We start from the raw sequence: 16,843 nt of genomic DNA, 5'->3' as shown, positions 1-16,843 counted from the left end.
GAATCCTAACAGCGTTATGTTCCGTCAGCCTCAATAAACTTGCCAAGCTAAACGGTGACTAACGGCAAGTTTACTCGCTTAACCCTCCCATGTAAACTCGCCGTCCGAGCAATCTCGACTGTGAGTTTTTTGTCTGAGTTCCGAGAAGCGATTTGCAGACAACGGTTTCGTTACTGACATTAAATCTTGGTTGAATCCAGGTATGTGTAAAATTTCAACTTGCTCTTCTGTATAACTTCGTCTTTAATCGAAGTTCAATCCCTACTAACTCTATCTCTTATATGATCGACATCTGATCCCTTATCAACATCGCAATTTCTCAAAATCGATCCATAGTGTTTTTTTGCTCCCTTGAGATAACTCAACATTCTCTTTAATGCCTTCCAATGACTGTGCTTTGGACCATACATGTACTGATAGAGTTTGTTTACTCTGTAGGAGATATTTGGTCTTGTCTCAGAGAAGGATCATTTTGCTGATGAGCTTCCTTTTGCTGAGAGCTTGGCTAAACTCTTAATAGGAGTTGGCAAAGGATTTGTATTTTGGGTTTTCCGTACGAGTCTGATATGCATATCCCATGTGATCAATGTTAATTTCCATTTTAGATTTCAAAGCCTCGACACCCGAGAAATAGTGTAAATATCCCAAGTTTTTCAATGCTAAAGATGAGTTCAAAGAATGAAAGAACTGACTAGACTTTTGATTTCTGTTTCTAAACAACATGTAATTGTAAGGTGTCCTGTACATATACTAGAATGTCAATAAAAGCCAAACCTCTGGAGTGTTGTGTTCAGCTTTTCAAACCAGGCCCTGTTTAGCATTATTCATCTGCCTCTTTGATTTTCAAACTCTTTGCTAAAACTGAACAAACGAAATCTCGCAGTTTTGCAGCCTTACTATAAGGATCTTGTTCTCTTATGACTTGCAACTTCCAATCGCTTCCCTATGTCCAAGAACTACCTTTCTTCTTAGACTGTCTCCCAAGATCCCATCAATTCAAGGAGAAGCGAATGAGTGAGAGATCCCCGGAATTAGCCATTGGAATCGATCTTGGAACCGCATACTCGTGCGTTGCAGTGTGCCAACACAATCAAGTGGAGATCATCATCAATGACCAAGGTAACAGAACGACGCCGTCTTACGTTGCCTTCACTGATACTCGGAGGATGGTCGGTGATGCTGCCAAGAACCAAGCTGCACGTAACCCTGCTAACACTGTCTTTGGTAATTATCTTTCTTAGCTTACTACTTTCCCCTAATTGTTGCTCTGAACTTGGCAACGAGGGAAAATAGAACTATTGAAGGGTCTACGATGAAAACTTTACTGCAGAACATTTAGATCATGACAGCATATTTAGGTCACCTTCAATTAATTTTGTTCATATGAAGAGGCTCTGGCCAGTTTTTCATTATCATTACTTGCAATTGTCAATATTTTGCAGATGCGAAGAGGTTAATTGGTAGGAGATTTAGTGATTCCCAGGTTCAAAGTGATATGAAGCTGTGGCCAGTTAAAATTATTTGTGGTGCCAATGATCAGCCCAAAATTATTGTAAGACTTAAATCTCAAGAACGACACTTTCATCCAGCTGAAGAAATCACATCCATGATATTAGCAAAGATTCGTAAGATTACAGAAACATATCTTGGTTCACCAAGTTAAGAATGCAGTTATTACTGTATCTGCATATTCCAACTTCCATCAATGCCAAGTGACCAAAGATGCAGGCACAATTGCTGGCCTTAGTGTTATTCAAATAAGCAAATAATCAAAGAGCCCACTGTTATTGTAACAATTGCATATGGTCTTCGCAAGAAAGATAGCTAGGACCAGGGGCGGAACATTTTGGTGTTTGATCTTGGTGGTGGTACCTTCGATGTGTCTCTTCTAAGAATAAAGAACGGCTGCTTCAAAGTTATTGCAGTTGATGGAGACACACACCTTGGGGCAGAGGACTTTGTCAATAGAATGGTGGACTTCTTTGTTGAAGAGTTATTGAGGAAGCATAAGAAGGACAGTAAATTGGGTTGTTGGATTGCTTATGAGTGTCAGGTTTGTTAAGGATTTGATACGACAATGGTTAGTCAATTTACATTTTGTGTTTTTCTTAAATATATGTATACTTCACACTCTGGTTTCAGCAGACCTCTTGTTTAAATTGATACATAAATGGTAAGCTTTTGGAAGGTTCTGCGTTGGTTGATATTGTTGGTGGTAGCTATGCAAAATTTGTTCTAAGTCATGCCTAAAGATATTGTCTTTAAGAGAAATTTTGATATAATTGTCAGAACTCCCTAAGATTAAGAGGAACCCTCCTGTAAAAATAATAAGGCAGCAGAATAGTAAAAATAATTCAAAATGAAAATTGAATTTAGGAAGCAAAACACAAGAGAGGAAAAGAGTTGCCAATAACTCAAAATGCTATGCACAAGTCTCATGCACACACACTGATATTTATAGATATATACTCCACAATACCGTTGAAGCCAAAATGAAGGAACATTAACCCACCATTCAAAGAAATAAAATTATTAAAAAAATCATTGATGGGACGGTTTTGGACGCTGAAGGTATGAATTACATGGTAATCTAATATGATAAATAATAGTCTTGAAGACAAACCTCACATTTCCAGCGCATTAAGGAAATGAATTACTATTACTTCACCATTTGGACAAAATAAAATGGCATTAAAATTGGATGTTTCTGGATGTTGCAAGTAAGTTAATTAGCATATTAAGATTTGATAATTAGAAGTTAAATGGGAGTAATGTTGTCTGGCAAGGTAATTAAGGGAAATAAATTTATTATTTGAATTTGAATTTAAAGTAAAGTAAATGAAGGTTTTTTTTAAAAAAACACTTTTAAATAAATATTTTTAAATTTTTGTCAAAAATATTTTCACAAAAATTGCTGAGATCTCTCATCTCATGTGGGAAATGAGAGACTTATCTTTTGACACACTATCACAATAATTCAACAGATGTTGAGTGGGGTATATTTAACATTCAAGAACAAGATGAAGCAATGCAACTTGAATATTTCTAGGAGGATTTGCAATCACAGCTTGCAATCACAGCCAAATTTTAATCATAAACACTTGTTTTCTTGTGTTAGAATTTAAGTTTGGTTTTGGGCTGTGCTCCATTCTTAGCTAGCCCGTCTTACCTAGAATTTTCTTGACAACGAAGTAGGTCTTAGGAATGAAAAAGAAAATATCAAACCATGTTGGACAAGTTCAATTAGAAAACTGATGAATTTGCTGGTCATTGACTTCATTGGAGAGAAGAACGTGTAATCCTTCAAGTGAAGGAAGAGTTGTATTTTTCATTTGTCCGTAAATCATCTTAGAGGATTTGTTATCCTTATTTTTTTGTTAGATGATTAATGAAGGTTTATCATTTTCTTGTTAATGTTCTTCTCTTTGTACTATACTTAACCCTCGTGATTTGTGACAAAAAAGTAACTTTTTCATTAAATTTCTCACTAATATGGTATTATATAGAAGAGTTATTTTTCATTAAATATTCTTGCTAAATTACATTTTTCTAATGGTATATTAATAAAAAAAGATAGAAACCATAAAATAAATTATGCTAGACATGTCTAGAAAGTTGCTAAATGCTAACAGAATCAACCAAACAATTGAAGGCTTGTGTTTTTTGTTTGGAAATTGTTGTAGCTGAAGAAGCATTTTTTAATTTGTTATTAGCTTGAACAAAGAATGGTCACTATCTTAATGATTATATATATAGTCATTTAGCTCCTAAGATCAATAAACTTGTAAGGTAATAAAATAAATTATAAAAAATAAAATTGGCTCTTAAATTATAAATTTAAAAGCATTTAGGATTCAAAACTCATTTTTAATTTAATATTTTCTTTTAACTTTTAAAAACGATACAATCCAATCCCACCATTAGCAAAATTAACTTTAGCTATTAATTGACTAAAAAATAATACAAAAGGACCTTCTAAATTACAAAAAAATTACAATAAAGGACCCAAATAATTATAGAAAAGGGCCAAGAAAAATTTATGTATCTTTTTTTTGTATTTTTTTATCCTTTTATATCCTTTTTGAGTCATTTTTTATCATTTTGTGGTCAACTAACTGTTAGAGTTCAATTTTGTTAACAATAGGAGTTGAATTATATTGTTTTTAAAAGTTAAAAGAAAACATTATATCAAAAATGAGTTTAAAATTTTAGACATTCTTAGACCTATAATTTAGTGATCAATTTGTTCTTTCACCCCAAAATAAATTTGAAATAGTTAGTCGTTAATAGGTTTTATGCCTTTCATTGAAACAAAGTAGTCAATTACTTTAATCATTATATTCACTGAGTTTCAGGGATCAATAAACTCGTAGATTGATAAAATAAATTTAGAGAAATTAGTTATCATTGGCCAAGTGTTATTTGTCTTTAACTGAAATAAAGTAGTCACTGTTTTAACCATTATATATAAGTCATTTTAATTCTAGGCACCAATAAACTTGGAGGCATTGATGCAATAATTTTGTGAAAATAATTTATCATAGGCTCAGCATTTTTGGTCATTTGCTGAAACAAAATAGTCATTAGCTTAGCCATTATAGCCATTTAATTAGCTCTCACAACCAATAAACATGAATATTGAAAAAATAAATTTGGAGATATTAGCTGTTGTTGGCTAAGTGTTTTTCGTCATTTGTAGATGCAAAGTAGTGATCTTGCCTTAACCTTCATCGCCATTCAGCGCCGGAGATCTATAATTTTCTTATCATCGGCAGAGCTTTGGCAGCTAGATATCGAATCTCTTACTAGTTGACAAAGCTATAGCCTGGTGATCAACAGTGGGTAAAGTAGTAAATTTAGTCATGTATTATTTTTTCAAGAGCATCTAATAGCATAAATTATTAGGAGGTGTGAAATAAATCATCAACTTTCAAAAATAGAGTATTCAATAGCTTACCGTTAATTTCAATCAACAAGCGTTATATGAGACCCACAATGGCCGCAAACTATTTTTTGAAAAATATTGAGTAGCCTCTACTATAAAAAAAAAAACCATCTCACACTTTTTTATTAATTTTGACTAAATACTATTTATTGTCATATTTATGAGACCCAAAATGTGTTATTCTTTTCAATCTTCTTGTCTTCGTTCGAGAAAAATAAGTTTAAAAAGTTCTTATCTAAAGACATTCACGAGGACGATGCCAATGGAGTACAATCTTTGATTTTACTATGTGTGAGAAAAGCTTGATTCTCTCTTAATTTAGACACGAATTATTTCTTCTACTTTGTTGGCTTCATCTTCATGAATGCCTTTAGATAAAAAATTTTTAAATATGACTAAAAATGAAGTCAAGAAGATTTGAGAGATTGAGGTGTTGTGTGTCTTATAAGTCTGAAAATAAATAGTATTTGATCAAAATTGATGGAAAGGTGTTAGGTAGTTCATTATTTTTTATAGTAGAGGCTACCCAATACTCTTCAAAAAAATAATTTGTAATTAAATTTGCACCTTCACACATGCTGATGTGGAGTGTCGGTAAAGTACCACGTGTCATTGTAAGCACCACATAACATCCGTCAACTGAAGTTAATGGTGAGCCATTGGATACTCTGTTTTTCAAAGTTAATTTTTTTCGCATTATCTAATAGTTTAAGCTATTTGAGACTCCTAAAAAAATAGTATGTGACTAAATTTGCTATTATGGGATTATTTTTCTTAATAGTAATATGATAATTTCCTAAAAGAATTATGTCAAACAAATATTTAGATACTTGGAAATAATTACCCCAGTTCCCAATCCCTCTGTGTCATTTGGGGAGGCTTTTTTATCATTTTGCCTTTAGAAATTCACTCCATGATTGATTCTTATATCATGACTACGTTCTCCACTGTCCTACATTTTCTAGAAGTATTTTAGGGCCTAAATTTAAATTGGCTTTATAAAATTCATTGTACTTGATCCAAAAATATTTCCATGTTATGGGTGAAAGAAGGTGGACTAGGGTAAAAATATTCTTAAAGTTTTTGAAAAGAAGGATTGAGTTTCTTTATCTTTTGGAAGCGGCAATATAATATTATCCTGAAAGTTTAAAAGGCAGAGCAATTTTACCTTTTTTTTCAATGATTGACTACGTGTGATTAATGAAATGTTAGAAACCAATACCTACAAGCTACATGGAATGCTAAATTGACAAGGCATTTAAAAAAAAAAAAAAAACCAGCATATCTGGAACTCTTTGACACACCACATTCTCAACATCAACCATAGCTTCAAGCCTCCCCGGATCGAGCAATTCAATGAAAGCCATTTCCACCACCTCCTTCACCACCTTTGTCACAATCCCTTTCCCCCAATGCTTTGACCCTAAAACATACCCAATTTTCTGAAGATTTCGCTCTGGCCTCGTCATCCCCTACGAAGGATCGAATAAAAATCGAACTGATCACGCGATTGCTGACACAAATCGCTAGGAACAATAAGCACTTTGAGGTGGAGTTTTGGATGAAATCGATGGCGGCATTTTTGCTTGTGTGGGGTTTCCAGGTGCAGAATTTGGCCACTACTCGTTCATCAGTGGCCCAGATCGTGAAATCATCGGTGCTGGAAAGCAGGAGGGGTCAAAGAGAGATCTTAGCCAAATCAAAGTAGACTTCCACGATTGGATTGTGGGTTTGAACTGGGGGAGGGGGGAGATTTTCGTTAGTTAACCGTTGGAAAAAAGATAAAATTGCTCTCTACATCCTCTAAAAAGTAAGGATATTTAGTGTTTTTTCAAAAATCTTTTAAAATAATTTTGCCCTTAGGCCAAAAAAGTATTATGAAAAAAAAAAAAATTGGCCTGCCCATGTACATTGTTGCCAAACAAAATAATTGCTCATACACAAGGTCGTGTAGCAACCCCTTTGTCCTTCACATGTTTTATTGTTTTTAACTATTGTATAAATATTTTGATATAAATTAGTATCATATGCTTTCACAAGCATTTTTACTTTGATTTTGATTGATAAAAGTATATTGGAGTAATTCAAAAGTTTGAAAATTTAAGATCCTATTTATGCAATTTTACAAACTTAGTAATTCAATTGAATTAGTCCTTTAATTACCTTAATTTTGAATTAATTGTGATTTAAGGGAGATTTTACAACATTACCTCTTTTAAAAAGTAAGAATATCCAATGCTCTTTTTAAAAAATTTTTAAAATATTTTTTCCTCTTAACCCAAGGAAGCATTATGAAAAAAATTGCCCAGCACATATACATTGTTATCAGACAAAATAATTGCTCACACACAAGGTTGTAGAAACCTCCTTTGTTGTTATAATCTTTTTCAATTCTGAGTTCATGCAAAGCTTTATCTAAAAATATTTTTATTTACCTACACTTAGTCAAATTGTTTCAATCTACTTTGCTATTGAAGTATGCAAGTTTAGATCAAAGAAACATCTTCAAATGGGGACTTCCATTTAAGCTAATGTAAGATATTTAAATGCTAGCAAACTCTGTTTTACTTTAACATTTCTCAGGATTTAAAACTCTTCAATCCCCAGTTCTCTTTAGAATTCAACTGTAAACTAATTGCTTTTTGTTAGTTGATTTTTTATCAAAAAAAAAATATATATTGCTCATACATATACACGCGTGTGTCTGTGTATGCATAGTCATATTCTTTTTTGATACATTATATGTAGTTATATTCTGAGTGCTGAGGATTTTTAGAATTAGTCAATTCAATATAACAGTAGAGCCAACTATTGATTTTTTAAAATTTTCTGCCACTCAATCTAATCAGTAATCATCGTTTGGGTGTACAACTGGAAAGCGTATTTTCCATGATATTGAAACCCGGACCAGACCGGCCGGGTCAACTCGAAAACCGGTGACCCGGTCCCTTGTCCGGTCTGGGTTTACTCCTAAACCGGTGACGAAATAAATCGGTGTAATCCGGTCAACCCGGGTTCAACCCGGTATAACCCGGTTAACCCGATGGGTTGACTGGGTTAACCGAGTTATTTTTTTTGAATTTTTTTTATTTTTTATTTTTCAGAGTGCTGAATTTAGAAATAAGATAACAAAAAAAAAGTAAAACTAAAGTCAAAAAATAAAAAATTAGAGATAGAGCACGCTAAGTTCAATTCAGATTTTCAGACAGCATTTATTTCGGCCTTTCATCTGTGTCTCTCCTCTCTCACCCTAACCTAATCAGTGTCTCTTCTCTAGCTTAGTCTCCGTCTCTTCTTCAGGCTCTAGCTCTATCTCCATCTCTTCTCCAGCTCTATCTCTGTCTTTGCTATCTTCATCTCTTTTCCAGCTTAGTCTCTAACTCTTCTCCAATTCTATTTCTATCTCTTCTCTAGACTTTTGAGATTGAAGAGTTGTAAGTGTAATGAATCATGATAGATATTTAAAATATTGTATTTTATTACTGTTAGACTTTTGAGTGGTTGAATTTAGTTAAATATTTTTATAATTAATGTCTTTTTATTTAAATTGTATTATTTTAATCATGACCGGTTTGCCACCGGTTCAACCCCCGGTTCAACCCTAATTGAACCACTAACCCGTGACCTAGTGCCATAACCGGTTCAATGACCGGTCCGGTTTTACGTACCTTGGTATTTTCACATCATGAAGTGGGTCCCTAGAATATCCAGAGAACACATTTATCCGTTGAACAATACGAGAAACGAGATAGTTTCTGAGCGTTGGAAAATAGCAAGGCTGAAGCCTAACAACGTTAGCTTCCGTTATCTTCTGTTAGGCTTCAGCCTAACAGAGTTAGCTTCCGTTAGCTTTTACGCACTTGCCAATGTAAACGGTGAGTAACGGCCACTATCCTCCCTTAACATGTCCGAGTTTGAGTTCGCAGAATCTATTCCCAATACGACGGTTTTTTTTTTGTTTGAATAAAAGGCCACGGGTAAACCGTGCTAAGTGATATGATATGTCATATCAGCGTACAAGATATTTATACAACCAAGAGGTGGAGTATCAAAAATATGAACTCTAGGGCTTTCGACAGGAGTTTGGTGAGTCAACCAATCCGCACATTTATTTGCTTCTCTAAAAACATGATCAAAAGTGATCATTTAGTCTTTCATAACAAGATCTCTAATTTTGTTGATAGTAGTAGCAAGGGGGTGATTCATATAGAATTCATTGTGTATAAGTGTGAGAGCTTCTGTAGAGTCAGAATAGACGTTAACTTTATCAAATTTTTCCACCCAGCAAATGTTAAGTCCTTCCAAGATGCCCATAAGCTCTGCTGCCGTACTTGTGTGGTAACTAAGGTATTTGGAGAACCCTTTAATCCAATTTCCTTTGCCATCTCGGATTATGACGCCACAAGAAGTTGCATCTTGATTATTGGTGGAGCCATCTATGTCAAGTCTGATCCATCCGTCTTCAGGAGATAACCACTTAGCTTTAGATCTATCACTTTGTTGAGTTAAGAAGTTGATTTTTGATTGGAGGAGTTGATCACTAAGAATATCTTGAATGCTAGTGAATGCAATGTCTTTGTTAGGAGCATCTTCCTCAGAATATATGATTTTACATCTTTCTTTCCATATATTCCAACACACATGAGAGAAAAGTCGTTGCCAGGAGATCTTCCTAGCACAAGGTTTGCCCACATCATTTTTTGCATTCCAAAGTATCCAATTCTGTAAAGGGAGAGAAAAGAAAGTGTTAAGTTCATATTGTTTAATTAATTTTTTCCAAACCTCTCTTGATTTCTTGCAATCTCTAAGGATATGAGCAGTTGAATCTGAAGTGTTACAGCCAAAAGGGCAAGTCCTAATGCAGGGATTTTCGCAATTAGAATAGGTAAATTTAGGTTGAAGACGATCCCAAGCCACTTTCCAAAGAAAATTTTTAATCTTCTCATATGTTGGCCATTTCCAAATCATGGACCAAATTTTAGATCTAGAAGTGTCATGAAGATTTTCAATGGTCTTGTAAGCAGATTTGATAGTGAAATTGCCGTCATTGAAAGGTCTCCAACATAAAACATCATCATCAGCATTAGGATTGGGAGGTTGAACAATAGTGATTCGTTTGATGATATCGTGGTGAAGATATCTACGTAACTGATCAACCTTCCAACTACCTGCAGCAGTACAAAAATCAGACACTCTTGCATGAAGAATGGAGTCAGCATTAGGGTAAGCGTAATAAACCAAAAATACGACGGCTTTTTGAATACAGGTATGTGTAAGATTTCAACTTGCTTTTCTCTATAACTTCGTCTCTAATCAAAGTTCAATCCCTAATAACTTTATGTCCTATGATCGACATCTGATCCCTAATCAGCATCGTAATTTCTCAAAGTCAACCCACAGTGTGTTTTGTTCCGTTTAGATAACTTAATATTCTCTTTAATGCCTTCCAATGACTGAGCTTTGGATCATGCATGTACTAATGAGTTTGTTTACACTGTAGGAGATATTTGGTCTTGTCACAGAGAAGGATCATCTGCTGGTGAGCCTGACTAAACTCATTATAGGAGATGGCTTAGGTTTTGCATTTTGCATTTTGGTTTTGCTCGCCAAGACTGATATGCACTTTCCATGTGATCAATGTAATTTCCATTAGTTATGAAAGCCTCAATACCTGAGAAACAGTGCAAATTTCTGTTTCTGATCTACTTATAATCAAGATCTTGTCTCAGAGGCACGTGAGACAGAAATCATGACCAGGTAAGCTCTGCGACTAAAGCTACAACTCTTCTGCTTGATCTAGAGACAGCTTCTTCTTCTTCTTCTTTTTTTTGGGGGGGGGGGGGGAAGCCAAGATATAAGATTTCCTCTGAGGAGTTGGTAAAGGTTTTGAATTTTGATTTTGCCAAACTGGTCTGATATATATTTTTCCGCGATTAATCTGAATTTCGATAATTAGTTTTCAAAGCTTCAATATCCAAGATAAAGTGCAGATTTCCTAAGTTCCTTAAGGCTAAAGCTGAGTTCAAAGAACTAACCACACTTTTGATTTCTGATTCTAAACTGCCTGTCATTAAGATATCGCCTACATAAAATAGAATGTTAATCATGGACTTAGATGTAATCCTCAAGAACAGTGGTTTAGCAAATTTATGGAAGTAAAAGCCAAACCTCTCAACGCCAAACCTCTGAACTATGAAGTGTAGCTGTCAGCTTTTCAACCAGGCCCTGTTTTAAGCTGTATAAATCCTTATTAATCTTCCCCTTTGTTCTTTGAACAGTTTACTGAAACTGCACAGACAATCCCTCAGTTTCGCTGTGTTATTGTGAGGATCTTATCCTCTTATACCTCATAAGTTCCCCCTACTTCACTGCCCCCGCGAACTCTTTCTTCAGAGACTGTCTCCCAAAACTCCATTGACTTGAAAGATGAGGAAATGAATGAAAAATCACAGGAACTGCCCATCGGTATCGATCTTGGGACCACATGCTCATGTGTTGCAGTATGGCAACAAGGTCAAGTAGAGATCATCATCAATGACCAAGACAACAGAACAACGCCATCTTATGTGGCCTTCACTGATGCCCAAAGGATGGTCGGCGATGCTGCGAAGAATCAAGCCACACTTAACCCTGCTAACACTGTTTTGGTAATTCTTTTTCCTTTGTTCACTATATTTGGTAATTGTTGCTATGAACTTGGCCATAAGAGAAAATAGTACTATTAAATTATATTAGTTTTTGAAATTGAAAAGGTCTATGACGACATTTATATTCAGGATTTTGATCTTTGCTGTTGTATCTGTTCACATGCAACTAATTTGATTCGTATGAAGAGGATTTGGCTGGTTTTCTTTATCATTACTTGTTAATTATTTTTACTTGCAATCATCAATATTTTGCAGATGCAAAGAGGTTAATTGGTAGGAGATTTAGTGATTCTCATGTTCAGAGTGATATGAAGCTTTGGACATTTAAAATCATTTGTGGACCGAATGATCAGCCCATAGTTGTTGTAAATTTTAAATATCAAGAAAGGCACTTTCATCCCGAAGAAATCTCATCCATGATATTAGCAAAGATGCGTGAGATTGCAGAGATATATCTTGGTTCCCCAGTTAAGAATGCAGTTATCACGGTACCTGCATATTTCAACTTCTGTCAACGTCAAGCAACTAAAGATGCAGGTATTATTGCTGGCCTAAATGTTATGCAAATAATCAATGAGCCCACTGCTGCAGCAATTGCATTTGATCTTCGTAGGAAATATAGCTATGTCCAAGAGAGGAATATTTTTGTGTTTGATCTTGGTGGTGGTACCTTTGATGTGTCTCTTCTAACAATAAAGAAGGGTGACTTTCAAGTTAAAGCAGTTGATGGTGACACACACCTTGGAGGAGAGGATTTTGACAATAGAATGGTGGACTTTTTTGTTAAAGAGTTCAAGAGGAAGCATAAAAAGGACATTAGTTGGAATCTAAAGGCCATTAGGTGGTTGAGAACTGATTGTGAGAGGGCGAAAAGAACACTCTCATCTACTCCTATTGATACAACCATTGAGGTTGATGCTTTATATGAGGGCATTGACTTTTACTCAATAATAACTCGTGCCAAGTTTGAGGAAATGGACAAAGATATCTTTGGAAAGTGTTTGGAAATTGTAGAGAAGTGTCTGTTGGAAGCAAAGATGGACAAGAGCAGTATTGATGATGTTGTGCTTGTTGGTGGCTCTACGAGAATTCCCAAAGTTCAAGAACTACTACAGAACTTCTTCAATGGGAAGTGTCTGTGCAGGAGTATTAACCCTGATGAGGCTGTTGCTTATGTTGCTGCTGTTCAAGCTGCCATATTAAGTGGTCAAAGGACTGGAAGTTTACCCGACATTTTCTTGAGGGATGTCACTCCATTGTCCTTGGGGTTCAAGATAAAGGGTGGTCTCATGAGAGTTGTAATCCCAAGAAACACTAGTTTTCCTGCCACAGTCTGGGTTGATGATTTTACTACTGAGAAGGACAATCAAACATCAGTCTGTATTCCAATTTTTCAGGATGAGAGAACAAGAGCTAAGGACAACCACTGGTTGGATACGTTTGAAGTTACCATTGCTCCAGAGTCAAAGGGTGTTCCTGATTTCAGAGTTTGCTTTTTCATTGATGAGAATGGTATTTTAAATGTTTTTGCAGAGGAGACTAGATCAGGAAACAAGAATGAGATAACCACACATAACGGAAAAAGAATACTATCAAAGGCAGAAATTGAAAGGATGATTCAAGAAGCAGACGAATACAAGGCCGAAGATGAGAGGTTCAAGAAGAAAGTAGAAGCAAAGAATGCTCTGGAGGACTATCTGTACAAAACCAGGACCACTGTAAATAATGAGATGAGTGGCTCAGGGCTTTCACCAACAGACAAGAAGAAGATTGACAATGCAATTAAAAGGGCCTTAGCATGGGTTGATGTGCAGCAGCTTGCTGAAGTTGACGAGTATCAGCTTCAGAAGGAGAGAGCTTGAGAGCATCTTTAATCCCATGAGGTTGAAGATGAGTCAAGAATTGAATGATAACGCGCGTCCTTCTGCCGCTGGTACTGGTGCCTGTTCAAGTAATAAGAAACAAAAAAGGATTGTTAAAGATAAGCCAAAAAAATGGATCTAGACTGGTGAGTTATTAACATAGGGTGTTGTTGCTTATGCTTTTGAGTCATTGTTGTCAGATTGTTAACTGATTTGGTACGATATGACCATAAGGTTGGATAATTTCCATTTTGTGATTATATTAATTATATGTATACTTATTGATATATTTAGGTTAATACTCCCTTCGTTTTAAATTATAAGAAATTTTTAAAAAAGATTTAATGTTTTAAAATATAAGACACTAATGAAAATAAGGTTTTATTAAAAATATCTTTTCAAAATTATCCTTTTCATATATTCTCTCTCTTTAATATTCTTTCATTAATGGAGTATTAAATGAAGAGTATTTTTGAAAGTTTATAGTTTTATTTTAAAAAAGTAAGGTTGTAAAGTGTATTTAATAAACTTTATTGATATGTGAAATTGTCTTAAAATGTTTTATAATTTGAGACGGAGAGAGTAATATTTTAGTTGACGTCTCATCTTAAATGCTTTTATAGCAAGTAGGGTGTATTTTTGGTTGCGAATCTCTATCGCACCCTACGGATTTTGAATTGGATCAAGGAATGTGAATCTTTGTAGCACTCATCTGAGTTCAATTTTATGAAAAAGAAATTTCTCAATAACAATACTTTTAATATAAGAATTTTGTTAGTGAATAATTTGTAAATCTTTGTAAATATTTTTTAGATTTAGAGACATGTTCTGATTTTAATGAGTCTCGAGACTTAACTTATCTTAAGAGATGAAAATGGAAAATACATTAGAAAAGGATGTACTCAATTGCTACTTTCTTTTCTAATATCTCTTTTATTATTACAAGCTCTTTCCCTTTTATATGCTTCTTGCAGGTTTTATTTTTTGTGTTGGGATTTTTAGACGAATTTTTTTTTTAATCTCTTCTTACTATAAGTTGGTCCTTTTTATAGAAAAAGCAAGTGGGGTTGGGAATTTTTAACATATGAAAATTATCGTCTTTCAATTAGCATGATTTGTAAATTTCAACATATGACTCATAAAGTCCACAAAAAGATAACATGTAAATTATCACATGATAAAAAATATTTTGCACGTTATTTCTAACGGAAAATGGTGAAGGAAGAGTCGTGAAAACTAAAGAAGTAACATGCAAAAACAGAAAGTACAATTTAAAGTAGGTTTATTGTAACTTGTTTTACATATAACAGCAATAGCAATAGCACTAGCAACAGAAACTTTTTAAACTCGGATGATAAATGAATTTGATTAGTAAATTCAAATCTAAATTACATTACATTGATTCTTATATTTGACTAAATTCAGTTATTTCACTTTATTTATGTTTTGTTTCATTGTGCAACACAGCACTATCCTATCTGATAAAACACTGGTTAATTAGAAAAAAAATTAATTGATATTTACAACATATGTTTCAAAAAATTTAATTTAATTTAATAAAAAAACCTAACTGTCCTTAATTATTACTTTTGGAACTTAATTAAGTGTCACTCTCCCTCGTCCAATTAGATGTACTCGAAAATAAAAAATTACAATGCATACATGTATATGCAAATAAACAAAGATGCATGCGCAATGCATGGTTGTTTCTTAGAACCCGTACGTGTGACCATAGAGTATCCCAGTATCTCTAATGCTATTGTCTCTTGAAACTTGATATCCGCCACCTTCTGTCTCTTCAGCTTTAATATCTGCCTCTTTGGTCCTCGAGCAGTTTACCAAAACTGAACAAAGTCTCTCGTGATACTCCGTTTCGCTGCGCTATCATAAAAGGAATCTTACCCTCCCAAATCTACTGATTACAAGATCCAACTACTTCCCAATCTTCAAGAACTATTCTCCATTCGTTCTCAGATTGTGTTGTCAAAATCTCTATCACCTGAAAGAGAGGGAGAGATTAGAGCTGAGAGAATGAGTGAGCTCGACCTTTATGATTTTAATTATTATGGGCTAGATCAATCTTCAAGAACTATTCTTTCTTCATTCTCAGACTGAGTTGTCAAAATTTCTATCACCTAAAAGCAAGAGAGAGATTAGAGGTGAGAAAACGGGCGAGCTCAGCTCCTATAGTTCTAACACTATGAGTCTAGGCCATAAGGGCCTGAGCCTTTAAGCTCAATTTCTCTTTTTTTTAAGGCCTTACCCTTATTTGAAGAGTTCAGGGTCGGGCCTATAAACCTTATTTTAAAAAATTAAAATAAAATTAAACATTATAAATTAATTAAAATATTTTAAAATTAAAAAAATTTTTATAATTTTTTAGAAATTAAACAACACATATTTAGATGTCTAGTAAAAAAATTCAAATCTTGGTTAAAAAATAATTTATTTTTCATAAATACACAAACATGATAATTATAGAAAAATAAAAAAATATTAAAAATTTTATACAGTACACTAATATTTATTAAACTATATTAAATTAATTTTAAAATAAATTAAAATTAATAATAACATAACATGCGTAGCATTAGGGTTTCAAGTAAACAGGTCCTTTTTGATTTCAAATGTGTGTTCCACCAAAGAAAAAAAATTAATAATAATATAATAGGACTTGAAGGGCCACCCGAGCTCGAGTCCTTTTTTACAAAACTTATCAAGGCTAGGCTCTCAAGCCTAATTACTTTAAAAAATTAATTTTTAAAGCTTAAATCCTTATTTAAACAGAGCTTTCAAGTCCGGCCCTTATTCTCGGCTCTACCTAAGCACAATGATAGGTAAGAATCTGACTATATTCTTTAATATTAATTTGCTCCTAAACTCTTTTTTAAGAGTGCTAGACATCCTAAAGTTTTTTTTTTTTAATTTCTAGGAGTGTCGAGCATCCATAGATCTTGCTAAAATAAAATTTAATAAATATTATTAACATATTAAATATTTTAATTTAATATTCAATAATTTAAATATTATTATTTATTATTTATAAATATTTATTCAAAATTTATTACTTATTTTTTAAATATTAGTAGCTCATACTAGTTTTTTTTAGCATTAAAATTATTTTTAATTATAATTACTAGATTAATTAAAATATAATAACAGTAATAATATAGATTTCAAATATGTAAATAATAGTTTTCCTTCAACTCATTTAACGATGTCATGATTGGATTCAATAAACTTAATAGACAAAAGTGAAACTTACGTACCTCAAAATTAATGGACGAAAATATGCTTTTGCGTTTTTTCAGATGTACAATACATGTTATATTTTATTTGCACTCATTTGCAGACGTGAGGACTGAAGAGGTTAATCGGTACGGTATGAA

General features: G+C 33.7%; 1 protein-coding gene across 1 annotated transcript; it reads left to right on the top strand.

Moving 5' to 3' along the window:
• On the top strand, positions 1-13,491 carry LOC129292824 (heat shock 70 kDa protein 18-like). Its single transcript, XM_054930476.1, has 3 exons — positions 1-200; positions 439-1,224; positions 11,848-13,491. The coding sequence occupies exons 2-3, from the start codon at positions 918-920 to the stop codon at positions 13,452-13,454; spliced, it is 1,914 nt and encodes a 637-aa protein (XP_054786451.1). The 5' UTR covers positions 1-200; positions 439-917; the 3' UTR covers positions 13,455-13,491.
• Positions 13,492-16,843: the final 3,352 nt, after the last annotated feature.

The sequence above is a fragment of the Prosopis cineraria genome, unplaced genomic scaffold, assembly GCF_029017545.1.
Source record: "Prosopis cineraria cultivar Desert tree isolate PC_DT_omini unplaced genomic scaffold, ASM2901754v1 PC14, whole genome shotgun sequence".
Taxonomy (NCBI): domain Eukaryota; kingdom Viridiplantae; phylum Streptophyta; class Magnoliopsida; order Fabales; family Fabaceae; genus Prosopis; species Prosopis cineraria.
This window is presented reverse-complemented; position numbering and strand designations above follow the sequence as displayed.